This window comes from Rhinolophus hipposideros (assembly GCF_964194185.1).
Source record: "Rhinolophus hipposideros genome assembly, chromosome: 13".
In the NCBI taxonomy this organism is placed as follows: Eukaryota; Metazoa; Chordata; class Mammalia; order Chiroptera; family Rhinolophidae; genus Rhinolophus; species Rhinolophus hipposideros.
In genome coordinates this window covers 20,769,116-20,788,548 of record NC_138059.1, presented here as the reverse complement: position 1 = coordinate 20,788,548, position 19,433 = coordinate 20,769,116, and the positions used below count along the sequence as shown (strand labels likewise).

Sequence of the window (19,433 nt, the reverse complement as noted above, 5' to 3'; positions counted from 1 at the left end):
ATTTTCAAAGTAGATGGCACCACTGAATATTATATTCGAAACACTATTTTAGAAAAAATATAGGGGAAAGGTGAAACAAGTATTAGCTTTAATATGATTGGGAGATTATAACAACAATTGAGAGAATTTGAGCACTAATTTGTAATTTACTAAGAAAGTAACCTTAATGCTTAATTTACTTGAATGTACTTCAAAGTTTTAGCTTGATTAATGTTCAAATCATTTAATGATTGATTACTACATAATCTATTTTCAATCGTAACTATTTTTGCCTAGTTCCACAAAATATTAATCTGTAACCACAGAGTTTCTCACATCTCTTGATGGCAAATTTTGGCTAAAACAATGTTTGTATTATAAGTCGATCTCTATAATAAACTTATATCCAAAAATCACCTTCCTTCTATTCAATGGGTGATAGGGAGATTATAGAGAAGTTTGTCAATGTTAGTTAGTTCATGCAGTTTTCCAAAGAAAGTAAAAACAACTAAATAAAAGGATTCATTTTTTAATAAACATTTTAACAATATTTACACATTTTTATATCTATATACTAAGAAAAACCATCAACTCGACTAAGCAAATCATAAATTTTATCATGATCTTTATATTTTTATGAGTGGAAATATTTATGATAGGAAAATGAATAAAAAAGCAAAATGGTATTTGACTTAATCCTTTAAAGGAGACTATTACATGTAAATAATTCATTTTAGAATTCTTGTTAAAGATAATTAAAGAAGTACTTTCAGTATGAATTTTGATGGAAATTAGTTGCTGAGATGTTTTTTTATATGATTTTCAATCAACTTATGTAAAGGTGCCTAGATTTTTCTTAGTGGGTGCTAAGCATTGAATTTTTTTTTATCACTTATATCATTCTCTGTATAACAATGCCTAACCACACCACACAAACCAGAGCCAGTTTAGAGAATATATGATAATGAGTTGGAAACAGAGTTGGAGTAGATATTTTGTATTTGAAATAAGTTCAATCAATTAATATTTTCACTGATGCATATATTGATATAAATGAAATCCATTTATTTTTTGACACTACATTGAATCTTCCTAAACTGCTCAGGAAACCTGCTATGAAGAAACAGAAAAATATGCTTGTTACACTTCCTAATTTTGTGAAAGGTAGGTAGGCTTATATTAATTAACTAGAAAATTATCAATATATGATGTGGCTTTGTGGTATTTTTTTTCTCTAAAATTAAATCAGGAAGTTAAGCACCATTTAAATTTGGAGCCAAAATATCAATGAATAGCTGTTACCTTTTCAAAATGAGAGATTTCAGTACAATCATATGGGTCAAGAAATAGGTAATTTAGAAATAAAAGAGTAAACTATGTAAAACAATCACCATACATAATGTTACCATTTTTTGCCAAATTATCTATTTTGTCAATTATTAATTAGCATTTATATAACATAAAAATCTCATGCGAATGCTGAAAAATACTAAATAGGATAAGTCATCAATATGTAAATATGTGCACTTATTAATAGAAACTGGCTATTTTATTTTAATGTTATCTCAATATCATAAGTGATATGTAACAAGCAATAAGTATTTAGTACTTGGTCCTCCTAACCCATTTATGTATTCTTTTCTCTCTACTTTTACCCCAACCCTCCCTTCAACATTACCATTGCACTTTGTTTTTATTTTAATTTCTGAGCCTTCAAATTATTCAGGTTTTGGTTGTACTATCTATATTTTTCAGCTACTACTTTGAACACTTTCTTTAGCTTCCTCCAGCTTGGCTGTCTTTCAATTCATTCTCTAATTAGAATCATTACCAAAACATAGCTTTGGCTGTAACTAAATGGGCACAAGTAAAATAACATCCAATACCTCTATGAGTAACAACTGCAAGCTCTTTAGTTCTTTCTATCTGTTCAGCATTTCTTGGTCTTCTCCTTGTACTTTGTATATCTGCTTGATGAGGAGAGAGCCCGTCCTTGGACGTGTTGGGGTCCAGACCTGAATTTCTGAGATTCGTAACTTGCACTCGCTGTTCGTCAGAAAGTCTATGGATGGTGACAGCTGTAACACTGGATACAGTAACATCTGCAGATGCGCTAGCAACAGCAATTGCACCAGTGGTAGTCCTGTTATTCTCCTCTAACTCACCAGTGGAGGTAGTGTGGGTCAATGTAGAAGAACCTGTGGGACACAGTAGCACTAGATGCTAACTTTTTCTTTTAAATGTTGTTTATTTTTTTCTGATAAGATTAATAAATCATATTCCCTTCCATAATCTTAAGGATAATCAACATAAAGAGGCAAAACACAAACATGCCACTAAAATTTGAAGTAACCACATCTGATGGTTGGTTTCTATCAATCAACCTATGAATAGATATTACACACAAATACACCACGTTTTAACTGTAACACATTAGGAGGGAAGAGATGAAATACTAAACCCTTTAAGAAGTTCCAAATCGATCTTAGTTGTTATTTATCGACATACGAATTTTAACAACAAATGCCTGGGAAGTAACGTTTTGACATAATGGGTAACTATGTAACCACAGTTTTCTCAAAAGAATGCTTTGAATAGACTGTGCCATATCTCTTCATGAATTCTTGGAAAAATATCAAAATTTTCTATCTTAAGACAAGCAACTGAAGAAAGGAGAATTTAAAATCAAAGCCAAAATGAAAACAAAATGATTTTGAAAAATGAAACTGAAATAACTACTCTTTGTAAGTGTCTATCTTAACCTCATTTGTCAGAAAGCAGCCAACATGATAAAATATTCAATGTCATGAGTTATATATACTTTAGAATTTCATGGGTTGTTTTGGAAGTTGAATAACAACTTTTTTTCTCTATTTTAAAGTAAATTTTGAGATTAACAATTCTCAACTAATTACAATTAAACAGATTGTTTTATTTAGAAATGATTGAAAATTAACTATTACAATGGAACTTTTAATACAAAACAAGTTTTAAAATGGATGAGAATTTCCAAAAATCTCATAAGCATTTCACAATATATATCTTTCAAAAATTTTAACCTTAGTTTAAACCTGTTTTCACTATAATTTAAAATGTGTTTTAAAGATGCCAAATTAGTTTCTTTCTCTCTCTCTCTTTCTCTCTTTCTTTCTCTCTTTCTCTCTTTCTTTCTCTCTCTCTCTCTCTCTCTCTCTCTCTCTCTCTCTCTCTCTCTCTCTCTCTCTCTCTCTCTCCTTCCTTCCTTCCTTCCTTCCTTCCTTCCTTCCTTCCTTCCTTCCTTCCTTCCTTCCTTCCTTCCTTTCTTTCACTTAAATTTTTTGAAAGATTGTCCTCGGAAGTATATAATTGTGTCATAATGAAAAAAATAACCTTATAATACGGGCATGAAACTGAATGAATATATAATTAAAAGAAACTTAACAGCTAAAATGCTTGCCAAAGAAAAATAAATATATTTTGGAGGTATAGGTAAAAATTATGTATAATAGTCAGGTCCTAGTTAGAAAACTTCAGAACATTTTTAAAAGCCAATGAGTAGTCTGTGCTTTCATGTATTTGCCTTCTCAATAAACTACATTTCAAATTTCTTGCCACAATATAGATATTTTGAACAAAAATACACAGAGATATTTTAACCAGTTAGCAAGATGAAAATAGCTATACTGCTTAATGTGGTTTGAACATGTTCTGCCTTTTTTTGTCCCTTTTGTAGGCAGTTGATTAGTACCAGAATTCTGGTTTCTACTTTAAACTCAAAATGGAAGTCAAACATGGATCCTGCTCATTTATAAGCAAGCAAAGAAATATGTGTCCCCTACTACCGTGTTTCCCCGAAAATAAGACCTAACCAGACCATCAGCTTTCATGCGTCTTTTGGAGCAAAAATTAATATAAGACCCGGAATTGTATTTATTATATTATATTATATTATATTATACTGTATTATATTAATTGCATTATATTACATTATATTAGACTCGGTCTTATATTATGTAAGACCCGGTATTATATATTATATTATTATATTATATTATATTACATTACATTATATCATTATTATATTATATAAGACCCGGTCTTATATTAAAATAAGACCGACTCTTATATTAATTTTTGCTACAAGAAGCATTAGAGCTGATGGTTCGGCTAGGTCTTATTTTCCAGGAAACACGGTAATTCTTCCGGCCCGAGTTGTCATATCTTGTTTTAATTTGATTTAGAAATTCAAAAAAAGTAAAAGATGACTGTATTTTGAGGGGGCCAGCGATAAAAATATGACAACTGTCAGATAATTTTAAACTCTTAATATACTTTAAAGCATCAGTCAGAAAAAAGTTTCTATTGAATATTTATCCAAGGTATTTTGTGAAGATTAGAATCTCTAAATTCATGTTGGCTATTCAAACTGGCCAGTAGTATTTACTAAGCTAATATTTGGCAAAGGTTTCCTTTTAACACATGATTAAACAATAACTATACTTATACTACTACCATTTAGTAATTGACCTCATGGTAAATCAGCTATTTGGGATCCTCATGTGCTTATTACTATAAAAACAGTTACCTGATCCATATTATTCTCCTGGGGAATTTAATTAAGGCTTCAATTTTTGAAATTAAGTATGAAATCAGAATAAAAAACTAATACTTTAGAGCTTGTCATAATTTTTTCTATAATTTCCAGGCTTTTGGGTATAAAGAAGGAAACTATTTAACTATAAATACATTGCTATATGTAATCTAAAAGTATGAAAAAACAATTATGTCAGTAGTATGCTGTCTCAATTCTCAGTACACTGAATAGTCATTTATTATATTCCATCACTGATGTCATTGCAACTAAGCCCGAATGGTTGATAAACCTGGGATAATTCTTGGGATAGTTTCTTGGGATAGCTTCTATAACTAATCTTGAAGACCCACAGACCAATTTTAAACACCCATTTTTCTTGAAGACCCGAAGGATGAATATAGTTCCTGACCAAATTTGAGTTATAACTGACTGGTAGCATTTAGACCTAGGATTTGCTATAATCTCATTCTTAAAATCTTCTAATAGAGCTCACTTTTGGCTAATAATGATGGTGATTCAGTACTATTTTCTTAACCTGAATGTAGGATGTAGGGTGTAATGTTGAAATAAAGCATTAGAAAATCTATTTCTTTAATAACCATCGTCTAACCAGATATATATTTCTACGAGACATTTTACCAGTAGTTCTTATGTTTTAATTATATTTTGAGTCCATATTCTTTCTTCCCCATACTAGAGTGCAAGCTCCCTAAAGGCTGAGAGTTTTGTATATGCTATTAATTGCTGAATTGCTAGGATCTAGTATATTGCATGATACATACCAGATGATCAAAAAATATTCTCAAGAAGAAAGAAATGAATGAATGGATTTAATATTAATGCTAAAACTATATTAACAATAATAAAGAGAATAAATTTCACAAATGAAACATTATTATAATTTTTATCATGGCAAAGTAGTATTTCAAACAGTATAATAAATCAAGGATAACTCCAAAGAGAAATAAAACTGATAATTTTGTTTTTATTAAAATAACTTTCAAAAACATCATTTTGAAAAAGTTTGGAATCGAAGACAAGTGAAAAGAGCTACCTGAAAATATTTGTCATCATTCCCAAAACATGAAACCTTACAGTGTTAGTGTAAAATAGATTTACTTAGAATGTTCAAATTTCTGTAGAGTGAAAAGTAGTTATATCTCATAAGGGTAGGAGGTGGAAATGCATCTAAATTTAGTCAGATGTGTTTGACATATACATGTATTTATGTAATAAAGAAGTAACTGGTTTCCTTTATAAGGCAATAAAATCATCCTTTATCACACAGTTATATCATATATGATATAATCATTATATTTAAAATATAGACCAATTTAGAACACTGATTTTGATACCATTTTAAATTGGCAGTGTGTAAAACACAGATTTTAAAATTGTAAATGTGTACCATTTAACAATTTAAAACCACTCAACATTTTTGCATACATAATTGTTTTATGAGGTAATTAGCAATGTCATAAATGCTTTAGGATTATTTATAGCAACAATAAAATAAAAAGTAAAATAAATAAAGTAAAAGTGTAATATATCTAATCCAATATTAAGATATATATTTTTCAAATATTTTCAGTATGTTAATCATCTATAATAGCACACTATTAAATGCACGTTAGAAGACATACAACCCAAATTAAGGGAAAAAAAATGTACATCAGAAAATCCAATCTTCATTTGAAATCAATGTATACAAGATATAGTCTATCACAATTAGACTATCCTGTCATTAAATCATGTGAAATATATTTAAAAATTAGATGTTTACAATATAAATACACATCTAAAATATAATTTTATCAATATCCTTTAACAAATGTCCCAATATAACAAAAATAAATGGTTTACAAATATAAGCATGCTTCTAGAAATCATAACTGCATGTCATCTTTGAAATTATGATAATGGAAAATGACATACGTTACACATATCAATTGTCAAATTTGTTTGATTGTATAATTTACAATATTAAATTTGGATTTGGTTATGTATTATAATGAAAATTGTTTTGGAGGGCTTTTTCATCTGTAAGAGACTAAGTATAATTCATGAAAAGCCATTTATAAATGTTTTATTTAAGAAGTATAACAAATAAAAACTCATAATTTACTTTGAATATCCTTTGGATTCAATTATTGGTATTCTATATGTATTTTAAAATATGCTATTTTTCTTTGTAGTTTTTGTCTAACTCATCTCAGAAGAATATAACAGAATATGTTGCTAGAGATGTGAGTGGATGGTCCAAATCATACACAACTATATAGAACAGTTAAAGATAACTGCATATTCAAAGAAGTAGTTTTTAGATATCTTATGTTGGCATGTTATTTTATATAAAAATATATATTCTGTTCCATTAATTTTAATATTTCAAGTAAAACATTTGAATGGAATTTTAATTAATAAAATAATTTTAAGTGAATAATTTTGTGGCATTATGATATTTAGTGAAGAAAAATGCAATAAACATTAAGCATGAAAACATGCAAAAATATATAAAATAATATCAAAATAAAATCAAAACACAACTAATGTAACGATTCTATTTGTGCCATCATTTAAATATTCTCTAAACTTTACCATAGGTAATTTAATTTTTATGTTCTATTTATCTTTTATTTAATATTACATGAAACTTATAGGGACAAGTGAGTACCCTTGAAAACTAATTGAAATATGAGCTGGTAAGGTAAAATAAAGCTATCATTACATTGTTACATTACAATTTTCAGGAAGTATATTGTAGGGAGAAAAATAACAAGTATTTTGCATTTTAAACATCATTAATTTCTGTATCCTAAAACCTGTATAGCTTGGTATTCAATAATATGAATTGGTGTATGTATGTGTAATATGAATATGCAACTTAGGAAGAGAAGGGTAAACTGAAATGGAAAATAGACCTTAAAGTTTAGAATATAAATGTTCCACCTTTGATAAATTGTTACCAAACATAAAATTGTCTTTCTAACTAGTAGGATTTTAAGTGAACAAATCGTGAAAAAAGTTGGTTTGCAATTTTGTTTAAAAGTGTAGGTCTATATTGATCTTATAAAGTTTTGACATTAAATCAGATTGCTGCATTATATTGAATCTACATAGGATTATGATAGTAAAATATCTAATTAAATGAATATAAGATTCTCTTGATTATAAGATGCACCTCTAAGAAAGAAAACCTCTGCCAATTAAACTACGACATGGCAATGCAAAAATGCTGTCACCTGCATACAGATTTCTGAGATGTTAAAATGTAAAGTAGATCTTGGCAGAGAAAAAGAAAATCAGTAATACAAATAATAGATTTTCTATGAGCATGAATTAATTAAACAAATTACATATGCACTAATTTAAATATAGAACTGAGTTTAAATATAAATTGTCTTTCTGAATTGATTGACATATATGTATATGTGTATATATACATATATACACATATACACATATATATGTTTCTATTTATGTACATATTTCTATTTAAATTTCTAAGCACTAAAATAGGGAAAACAATAAATGGTTTGGAAGTAGATTAGTTATTGTTTATCAAGTACAAGCGATCTTACTGATTTAATATTCAAAGTAAATAAATATTTGCAATCTAAGCTAAAACTGATGATAGCAAGATTTAATGATACATTTATAAATCCACACTTACTATGAGTAAATAAATGATTATAAAAAATACGGAAAATATGAACTGATGTCAAGCTGCTTGCATGCAAGATAACAACCCAATATTCTGAATTGTTTGAAATTTTGATAAACCCATATGCCAAACAACCATAAATATCTTTATCAAAATGAAATATATAAAATATCAAAAGTTTCAGAAAGCATATGGAGAGTACTGTTAATGAATCATGATTAAACTATATACATATATATCACATCTTATTATATAGGATATATGCAAATTTGTATATTATATGTGCTATATAACATATATTATATGTTGTAAATGTCTGAAAGCTATACTAAATATCATCATAGAATTGTTATAAAATGTGAGAGAATTAACATCTCATTTCTTAGGGTAAGATCATGCTACGAAAATTTTTTAAGTAGAGGATTATAAATCTTGAAGATATTCTTTCTCTTGAAGGACCATTTCTTGTTTCACCTAATCGATTAAAACAAAGTTGCAGAACCAAGCTTCAGCATCTTCACTCTTTTTCATACAATTTGGGACTCTGACTATGAGTATAGTGGTGGGTCCCAGGTGTCATTGTTTTGTTTGTTTGTTTGTTTTTTGTTGTTGTTTTGCTTTTTTGCTTGTTTGTTTGTTTTAATTTTAACGTGCCCAACAACAAATATACGCACACTACTCATCAGAATAAATATCCACAAAATTGAAGTTTTATGTTTTGCTTTTGTGTTGGTTTTTTTTGTAACTAGTATAACGTTCTTCTATAAAGTCACAATACTAACAATAGAACTTAAAGACCTAGGTTTTGAAATAGATTCACGGTGTCCTTGTCACATTTCATAAGAATTAAAGAAAGAGATAGAATGCCCCTCCACACCTTTCTAAAACCATCTCCTGGAATCCTGCATTTTTAGACCTTTTTCTTTCCACAGCTCTTATCTCTTAGCTGAAGTGGAAGCATTTGTCATTCTGGATTTCCCATGAACAAATAAAACATAGGTTAACACACACTAGTTTCATTTTCTTCCACACAAAATATGGAACTGCTGCCAGTTCTCATGGAATATTTAAAGGTTGTATTTGAAAATAGAGAGAGTGCATTATCTGTTATTCCAAAGTGTTATTTTAGGGACTCCTTTATTTGCAGAGCCTTCCTCTGTCTGATTATCATTATGTATTAACAACATTTTGAAAGTAAAAACATGTCTTACACCTGTGTATACCCAATTCCCCTTGAATGCTTAATAAATAAAGGAGGGGGGGATGCATGTGGCTGAATGAACTTCTCTCATTTCTCAAAAATGCATCTTATTTTATGTTTAATTAACATTTATTCAGTGTAAGTGTATTTTAAGGATACTCATATAAGAATTTGAACCTGTCTAGATGTGTTCAAACAATATAAAACATATAATTGCAATTGTATTTGCATGTACTAGAAGAGAGGAAGAAACATCCAAGAACATATAAATCACTCCACTTATGTTTTCTCAAATGAGAGCAGCATTTAGCGTGTCTTCCATTCTCCAGCCCCTTCCCTACCGAAATATTTTATAATGACAGTATTTCATACTGTGAAAGAGAAGGAAACGAAGGGAAAAGAACTGGCAGGGATACCCTTTATACCTGTCATCATTAAAAAGAAAAGTAAGAGAAGGTTTTTATCCTAACCGAGCTGTGATGTTCATGAGTCCTGCTTACCTTGACTAACTATAACCATGCTTCTCCTCTATTTAATTCTATAATAACCTTGTAGTTTGGAAAAGTGTGTGTGTGTGTGTGTGTGTGTGTGTGTGTGTAGGAAGAGTTCAATCATTTTTCATTAGTTGTAATTAATTGACTTCTATTTTAATGAAATCATAGTTGTTCTGGGGAGAAGTGAAAAGCTTACAGTGAGATCATTGCAGTCCGATCACTGTTGAGGTCTTTGTCATAAATTGATATCTGATCTCATGTGATTGTTATTTGATTGGAAGAAATGGTTCATTATTAACAGATGGGGTATAAGGGAGGTGTAGGCTGGTAAGAAAGGGCTGACATTATGGAGGAAAAATTATATTGTTGATTGTGGAAAGGTGCTAAGCTACCGGTGAGTAACTGCGTAAAAATGCCAAAGGAAAGAAGCCTAATAAGAAGCTGAAGCCAAAAAAAGTCTTAGTTTCCTACATCATATGCTCTTTAAAACACTTTTTATTATATAGCAGCTAATTAATTAGTAGTAGGAATGATATGCTTGAATACCAATCTGGGCTTAGAAAAGTGGAATGTTGGAGAATAACAAAGAAACTTCAGAAGGAAGTTTAGCATTAATGGGAAAGGCACATACAGAGAGTGCTAAAAAATGTACACACATGACTTGTATTCATCTTTGGTCATCAGTATATATTGCTTATTACAATTTTAATAGTATTTTTCCTTTCTTAAAATGTGTATAGATTTTTTGTTGGTATCCTCCGTATATTATACATTGTGTATGGGGATGTTACATATAATTCTATGTTGGGGTAATTCTATGTTGGGTGTTACATATACTTCTATGTTGGGGTATTTACATATTGAGAGGTAAACATTTATATTTCTTCATGTAATCACATTGCCAAGTTCCTTTTTACAAAGAATAATTTATTTTAAAACAATAAGTAAAAAGACTGTCCTTCAATACCATCGATAAAACCATGGTATGGATACCATAACAATGATTTCTGAGATTTACAGTTATATTAGGTTGGTGCAAAAGTAATTGTGGTTTTTGCAATTATTGACCTTTTAGACCACAATTACTTTTCCACCATCTAACAGTTGATTTCAAGTGGTTTTGTTTCTTTAGTTTGATTATGGAACTAGATGTTAAAATTTAGGGATAAAATATGGAGATCTGACAGAGTTGGATCTCAAAAATCACCTATTTTAAAACTGTGACATCTGGCCAAGTTTCTCTGAATCTTTCTACTGTAGGAGTAGAGAGTTTGATCCTCTGGGTGATGCAAATCAGAAGGTTAATTAGAGCTTCCTTCGCTCAAATCTCCCCTGGGGAAGAGACAGGTATAAGTTTGCGTTTTAAATACAAAGAAAGTCCATCTCATTTAGAACAAAAGTTACTTGGAAAGACGGAAAAAATGAGAGTAAAATATGAACAAAGAGATTCAGCCAAGGACTCATGTTTTCACAGCTTTACACATAGTGAAATATTCATTCTAGAGGAAGTAAATGTGATTATTTAATGATTCTTTCTGTTCCCCATGTTTTCTATACCAAAGAGAGAGGTCTCCCCCCCACCCCATTCTGTGTTTCAGTAGCATTTTAAATATCTGACTATAATAGTACTTTCCATCTTCCCTCTCTCTCCTCTTTTCTATTTCACAATCATGAATTAACTGACTTCTAAGCATCAGGCACAAACATACCTTCCCCCCGTAACATATATGAGTATGTACATATACATATGTGTGTGTGTGTGTATTCATTCTGCCTAGCAAGTAAACTGTCATGAATTTAAAAAATCAGAACCACACAGTATGCTCAACAAAGGATACACATTTAACTATGAAAATACAGCTGGAAAGCCCTTAGCTATGCTTCCAAAATGAGAAAGCCTTTCTAATAGAACAGGTATTAGAATTGGGCTTTAAAGGGTAAGCAGATTTTGCCTGGTACATGAGGAATAAAAAAAACCATCCTAGTCAGAGGTAATGGCTTAGAAAAAAAGGAGTGGCAGGAGAACAGGCAAGATATGTTCAGGCAATTGCAAATTATTTGGTTTGGCAGGGATGAAGCCAGCGATAGCACACTTGATAGGCAGGGACAATGCTTTAAAAACCAAAAAGAAATTCAACTTCGCTTGAAAAGATGAGGTATCACTAACAGATATTAAGCATTAGATTGATGTGACAAGATTGTCATTTTAGAAAGACTGTAATTGCTGTAATAGGGAGAAGATATTAAAGATATATGGAGTAAAGGCAGGGCAAACAGCTGAATCAACCACATGACTATGAGCACCTTGAAATAGGGTTGCTAGATTTAGCAAGTAAAAATATAGGGCACACAGTTAAATTTGAACGTTAGATGAATATTTTTTCTCTGTAAATATGTCCTGTGCAATACTTGGGAATCATTTATAATAAAACAAAATTATCCATGGTTTATCTGAAATTCAAATTCAACCAGGCATTCTGAATGTTATCGGGCAATCCTACTTTGGAAGTAATTCTACATTACAAACTCTGAAAATTTTCTGCACACCAAGCAAGTAAAAACTATAAACAAATATTGACCCTCTTAAGGGTCAATTTGCTTAAGCTTAAGACTGTGAAATCTTATAGAATGACAGAGAGTAGGTGTCATGCTGGGCGGCCTGCAGGATCTCAGCTCCCGCTCCCCACATAAGAACGCAGGATATGGTGAGGCCAAAAAGGAACACCCACAGAGCCATAGGTAGGGGAGTCATACCACTATAGTCTCACTGGAGGCTGGATTCACACGACTTGTGACCTGCTGTCCACTTTTCTGCCTGCCAACTGACCGACTCCACTGGACTCTGACAAACAATCTCACTTACTAACAATCCGCTTCTCTGCAATCTGCAATTCACACTCCATGGCTTGCCAGCTCAGCCACCATCTTCTTGCTAGCCCCCTTTTCTGCTAGCGTAGCCGCGGCAGTTATATTAGTGGCCAATGCCTCACTGGTTACAGCTGACGGCCAACTATCCACAGCTGATGACCATCCAGTCACAGTTGATGGCCATTTACTTCCCAAGTGAGCACCTTTCCATGTGAGGGCGAGAGCCTGGAAACTGCACTCCTGGCTCTGTCCCACACTAGGCATGATGACATCACGAGAACCTCTAAACCAAATTCATGCAAGCCTATTTTTATGAAATGAGAAATAAAAAATAAGTTAAATGAGATGAGTGAAGGCCATTTAGTCCATCCTTATTTAAATCTTACATCCTTTATTCAGTATTAAGAACAGCAAATATTCTACTTTATCTCCTGTCCATTATAAAACATGTTTTATACTTGAGGAAGAACATATATCCTGAGAATTACATCTACAGATGACAGTGCAAGTTAATAAAGGGAAACCTTACTAACATCAAGTTGGAAGGCCAGAAGGAGGAGCTCTCACGCGGTATCACTGTATGTCAATTGCAAGACGAACTGTTGATTACAAACCCAACAGAAGAATCAACAGGAAAGAGTGATCAATTATAGTCCCCAACAGAAAAAGATGTGCATTGCATGTCCTATAAGGAATCGACTACCTCAGTAACTCAGTCAATGAAAGACATATCTCCCTGAACTTTTGCTTTTCTCCAACCTACTTTTGTTCAAAGCAACCTCTCCCCCAGCTCCCTCCTTTTTCTCCACAACATAATGTTCCTCTCGTTTGTTTGTTAACTTGCGTTTGGCTTTAGCTATAGCTTGCTTGTCCCAAATTGCAATTACTTGTTATTCCTGAATAAAGCCATTTTTGCTGGTAAAATAACTGACTTTTGTTTTTAAAGTCAAAACGACATACAAAAAACAAAATGCCAGCATTCTTAACAATGCTTCAATCCACAGAACACTGAACTGCACATATTTCTAGCAAGAGTTTACTGATCTTTAAATTTTATCAAAGCAATAGAAATGGAAACAAATAATGAATATATTTACTTCCTCAAATTATTAGGTAAGACTTTTTTCCTATTATTTTTTTCCCATTCTCATTTTTTCAGAATATAGAAAATACAAAATGGACAGTAGAAAACTCAGTTCTCTTTCTCTCTCCCCTTAAACTCTTTCAAATATATGAAAATTATATATATATATATATATATATGTAAATATATATCAGAGATATATCTTATATTTATATGAGAATTAGACACTATATATAGAGATCATATATACAGTATGTGTGTATGTGTGTGTTTGTATATAGAGAGACTGTATATAAGATCTATGTATATTGATAGATCATATGTGTATGGTTTTATGCTATACAGAAAATGGTGTGTATTTTTATCTCCCACAATTGCTGAATAGAGGTGATTAAGAGACCAGAAATGTATTTGGCATTATATTTACTTCAAATAACTAGATAACAGAATTATTTAAACAACCATGTTACAAAGAGTAACCAGCATTTACTGAACATTTATTATGTTCTAGACACAGTCTTAACTAATGAATTTAATCCTCAAAAGTACCTGTGAGCTGAGGATACTAAAGCTCAGAGTGGTTTTGAAACATACACTGATTCAGTTTGCCAGTAAGTGAAAAAGCTAGGGTATGGATCCAAATTGTGTAATCCCCAAACACAATCCTATATCCTATGAAATCAGTATACCTATACTGATCCTCCCTAATACAATACAGCATGTAAACTCTTGTGTTTGAATCAACATATAAATTATTTTTTATTTTTATTTCATTGTATGTCTTCCCCATCACTTCCTTTCCCAACATGTGTCTGTTTTCCAGGTCCTTCTTGAAATTCCCTTTCTTCAGGGGAGGATGGTTCTGCAGGGCTAAAAGGGATGTCTGCTCTAAGATCTCTCCAAAGCTTTTGCTTCTGACAGTCTAGCTCTCTTCAATGGAATTACATCAACTGACAGAAGATTAGCAATGACAGAGGGCAGAGAACGGGAACAGAAGAGAAGAAAAGATAATATACACACCATCCATGCTATACTGCAAAAAGTGGAAGGGTCCAGGATCCTGGACTCCATCCTTTGGCTAACATTCTCCATGCTGGCTTGTCATCGCAAGCACAGGATCATTTGCCTTCTTGGGAAATGTGGGCTTGTCCAGCTACTACAAATGCCCTCTGGATTCTTGCGCAACTCAAAGGAAAAAGAAGGTACCAGTGTTTCTTCTACCCTCACGCCAAATAACGTGGACAGAATTTTCCTCCTGTCGGGTACAATAGGGGCTCTCCAATTTATTTGAATCTAAGAGAACAAAGTAACTTTTTTTTTTTTTTTTTTTTTGCCTATCCAAGTCTGTGGATTAAATTTCATACCTTGTTCACTTGCAAATACAGCAAAAATGCATACCATACCCAAATAGCCTGTCTTGTTGTTGTTTTAATGATTTAGTTTCAGCTTGACACGATGCCTCTGTTTTCTTACAATTTCCTCCTTTAACTATTATAGTTTTTCTCTCATAAAACACTTGTTAGTAATTTAATTTTACTTTTCTTTGAAAATTATCTGCTGATCATTGGTTACATGACACATAATCATCCCTAAGGCTTCTTATCATGTTGTTAAATTGGATCTTTGTTTCTTTTTTGGCATGCGCAAAACTTCTGTAAACTTCAAGTTCCTAAATTTCACCTACAAGGACTTCTCCAATCTTCAAAAGAAATTCATGGGAAGAATTTTCTGTATTCCCAGTCCCCATACATTTAATTGTTCAGGGAGAGTCGATGCTTTACTATGAGGACTTTTACCCCAGAGACCCAGGAATCAATTAGTCCTCAGCACTATTCCCCATTGATTCAAAGTCCTAAGAATCATAGCCTCTAACAATTACTTACTGCATGCAACTTCATGTACACGTTTACATTTAATCTCCAGGACAATCAGATATAGCACATACTATAATTCATATAGTCAAGAGTAAATAACATTCATTGATGTATTCACTCAAGTTTGTTTTAGGCAATTCATTCATCCATTCATTCATTCTACAAGAATTTATTGAGTGTCCACTCTATGCCAGGCATAGAATGATCCAGAAGTGAGTAGTGCAGATAGTATGTTTCCTAAAAAAGATTACACTCAAGTGGGAGAGAAATACTGGACAGATTAATATAATAGCTGATGGTGAAACACAAAGTGACACGAGCTAAAATCTTAATAAAATGAAAGAGTAGGACATAAAAATAATGGACCTGATAGATATGACACTTTTATTCAGACTGTCAGGTTCCACAGCTTGTATTATTAATCTTGGTGACACACTGCTTCCTATTCAGTTATGACTCGGGTGCTTCACTTTATTTCTCTATAACTATATTCTATGGTCTCTTGTGCACTATATTTATGAAGTAATATGCATTGTCATTTAATATATTATATTTTGAAAGTAAAATTTAAATATTTGAATTCCATATTTCAAGAATAAAATACAAATTAATAGCAATAGCATCACTAATTTCCCTGTATTCAATGAAAAAAAAAATATATATATACAGATTTTTCATTGGATAAAAGAAAATTAGTGACATGTATAGTGATATATATCTATAGATATACGTATACCTATCATCTATCTATCTATCTATCTATATGTACATCTATATTTACTTTTTGCTAGCCATTGTTACATGCAAGGATACAATGATGAGTGAAAGAAATAATGTGAGCAGAGAGACAAACAAGAAAAAAAATAAAACATCATTGCACTATGTTGAGGTGTTAGACTAAATGTGGCCACAAATTCTTTGAAACTCTCTCCATCAAGAGGTAGGCTATTTCCCCACCCTCTTGAATCCGAACTGTACTAATGATTTGCTATGGCCAACGGAGTATAGCAGAGTTATATCATGTGAGTGTCTGTGCCTCAGTTCCAGGAAGCCTTCTAGCCTCCACTTTTGCTTTGGAATGTTTCCCATAAGTATATCCAGCCTACTAGAAGATAAGAGGCACAAGGAGGAGAACTGAAGTGTCCCAGTTGACATTACTAAGAGTAAGGCCATATTTGACCTGGCCGAGTCAACTCTCCATCTTAATGTAGTCATACACATCAGCCAAACAAAAGAACTGTGATAAACAATAAAAAAAAAAAAAATTGCTTTTTAAGCCTCTAAAACTTGGGGTAGCTTTTGTAAACCATGGTTAACTAATACAATCAGTGAAGTATGGAGTTTTGTAGAAATATGTAATAGAAGCACTAATCTGGAGTTAGATGTGATTTAGTAAAGAGAAGCTTTCTGGAGGAAATGTTTTAGATTGAAATCAGAAAAATAAGTAGGGATTTCCAAAGTTAACGGAAAGGAAAGAGATGGTCCAGACATAGTATGCTCTATGTATAAAGGACATGAGGCAAGACAGATTTTGTAGTTTCCAGGAATTAAAGGCCATTTAGTATGAGTAAAGCATAGATTGCAAGCAGGCAATCACAAGTATTTAAGCTGAAAATATAGGTAGAGGACATGTTATGAGAATTTGGTGCAGCAGATACAGTAAAGGGATGAGAAAGATATTTAGACCCTGTCATGAAGCAACAGAAACAGTCCCTCAATTCCACTCATCCTAATTAGCACTGGATTCCTCTCATCCCTTCTCAGAACCAAACATGTTTCTTAAGAAGAAATTAGCGTTATGATAGGATGAACTCTAGTTCCACAGATGGAAAACATCAAAAACATTCTTGAGATTAAATGTTTAGTAATTCCTAAATGTGGTTACTTAGGGTCATCTCTAAAACAAAAATGAAAATTAAAAGATATTTGACTTTTTCACCCTCAAGTCTTTCATGTGTGTATTCATTTCCCATGATTGTCCTTTTTCTATTTTCCAACGCCACACCTGTGAGGACCTATTTCATCTTTTTTTATTTCCCCCTCAAAAAATGGTAGATATAATTTTTTTTAATTTAAACTATATTTCATAACAAGATCAATGAAGGAGTTTTGTTAGAGCATGAAACTTACACTGTGGAATTTCAGCCATGAGCTAGAAGATTGCATAGCACTGGGCAGCTGTCAGGGATTCTCAGAACCCTCACACATGCCATACAATCATCTGTACAGTCGATCTGCAAAAATGATCAGCTTGAGTGTATCTTTACATGTGAATACATTTCAAAACACGTTCTAAAAGACTGCATTTGCCTTTCAGAAAGGTGATTTCTGCTAAAGAATGTCACTGAATCTGTGCAGTTCTGGCTTTCTGATAGTTCTCACCCTTCATACACAGGTGAATAATTTCTAAAATTTAATTAAGATGGCATTGCATATGGTGTGCCTTGAAACAAATTGGAATGAAAAATAATATGCCAGTCAGTAACATAAGGTTTGTAGGGTAGAAAAGAGAATGTTATGAAAAATATTATTCTGTAATCGTAAAATTGTATACCTAAGCTCTATATAGTATATTTTTCTTGAGTTAGCCCAGTTAAGTGACCTATAGTATTTAAAAATTATTTATAATATGACTACATCTATATTTTTAGTTTTTTTCAAAATGATTATTTACAGATTAGTTGTATATACATGAGAAAGAACCGTGTTTTGAAATTTGTTCTGGGTTCAATACTGGCTGTGCTAAAAGGCTGAGACTAGGGATAAAATTGTGGGTGCTTTTCCTTAGTTTCCTCACTTATCATATGAAGAGTTTGGACTGAATTAGTGGTTCTCAAATGTTTCCTCATGAAAGACTACTTTCATTATATTGACCTAAGAAATTATTTTTGTGAAAAACTTTTGTCTTACAAATAAACTCAATCACTTTCACAGTAAGAAATGTATGCTCATTCAGAAAAATCAATCACGGCATCTGCTAATCAGCACTTCTAGTCACCATAAACTAACCAATACACCACTGGGTTAATTTTAGTGGCAAGCAAAGAAAATTGATATTTCAGTTAGCATGTGAGGCACCATAATGGGTAAATTTTAATTAAGTTTTTTGAAATAAAGAAAATAATGGACCATTATTTTTCTTCCAGGGAATCCCAAAAAGGATCACTGGGCTAAAAGATGTCTATGGTCCATTCCAGCTCTAAAATCCATGAGAACAGAAAATTTAATTTAAATAATGTGTTCATTTTAATATGCTATATGTCTGCCTTCCTCTCCCTCACCCCCAAAACCCCTCTTCCTCCCTTTGTCTCTCTGTCCCCCCTCTCTCTTTTATCTTGTTTCCTTCTATGAACTGTATTAGGACTTTAATACATTCCAGGCATTTCTCTGGTTGCTAAAATGATCCAAGGAAGGAAAGAAATACCAAGAAAGTAAGCACAGTGATTTCCGGAATGGTAGTATCATGATAACACAAATATAGGAGACAATGATAGTGAATGCCTAGGTTGGTAAGTGTTGCCTACTTCACAATGGCTTATCCTAAAAAGAAAAATTTTGTTCTGGCTCCTCAACAATAATTAATAAATAAATAAATAAATAAATAAATAAATAAATAAATAAATAAATAAATAAATAAATAAAAAAGCCTGTCATTGGGAAGGCTTGAGGGCCTACTTTTCTACTCAGAATAGCAAA

The 19,433-nt window shown here is 31.9% G+C and overlaps 1 protein-coding gene across 5 annotated transcripts in view; it reads right to left on the bottom strand.

The window, feature by feature from the left end:
• The window catches only part of CSMD3 (CUB and Sushi multiple domains 3), a 1,140,077-nt gene that overhangs the window by 678,186 nt on the left and 442,458 nt on the right, over positions 1 to 19,433 (bottom strand). For 2 of the 5 annotated variants that reach the window (XM_081069899.1, XM_081069900.1), the window contains exon 7: positions 1,866 to 2,177. The exons of the other annotated variants lie outside the window; for them this stretch is intronic. In XM_081069899.1, coding sequence (XP_080926025.1) covers positions 1,866 to 2,177 — 312 coding nt within the window. The remainder of the gene's footprint in view (positions 1 to 1,865; positions 2,178 to 19,433) is intronic. 5 annotated transcript variants of the gene reach the window in all.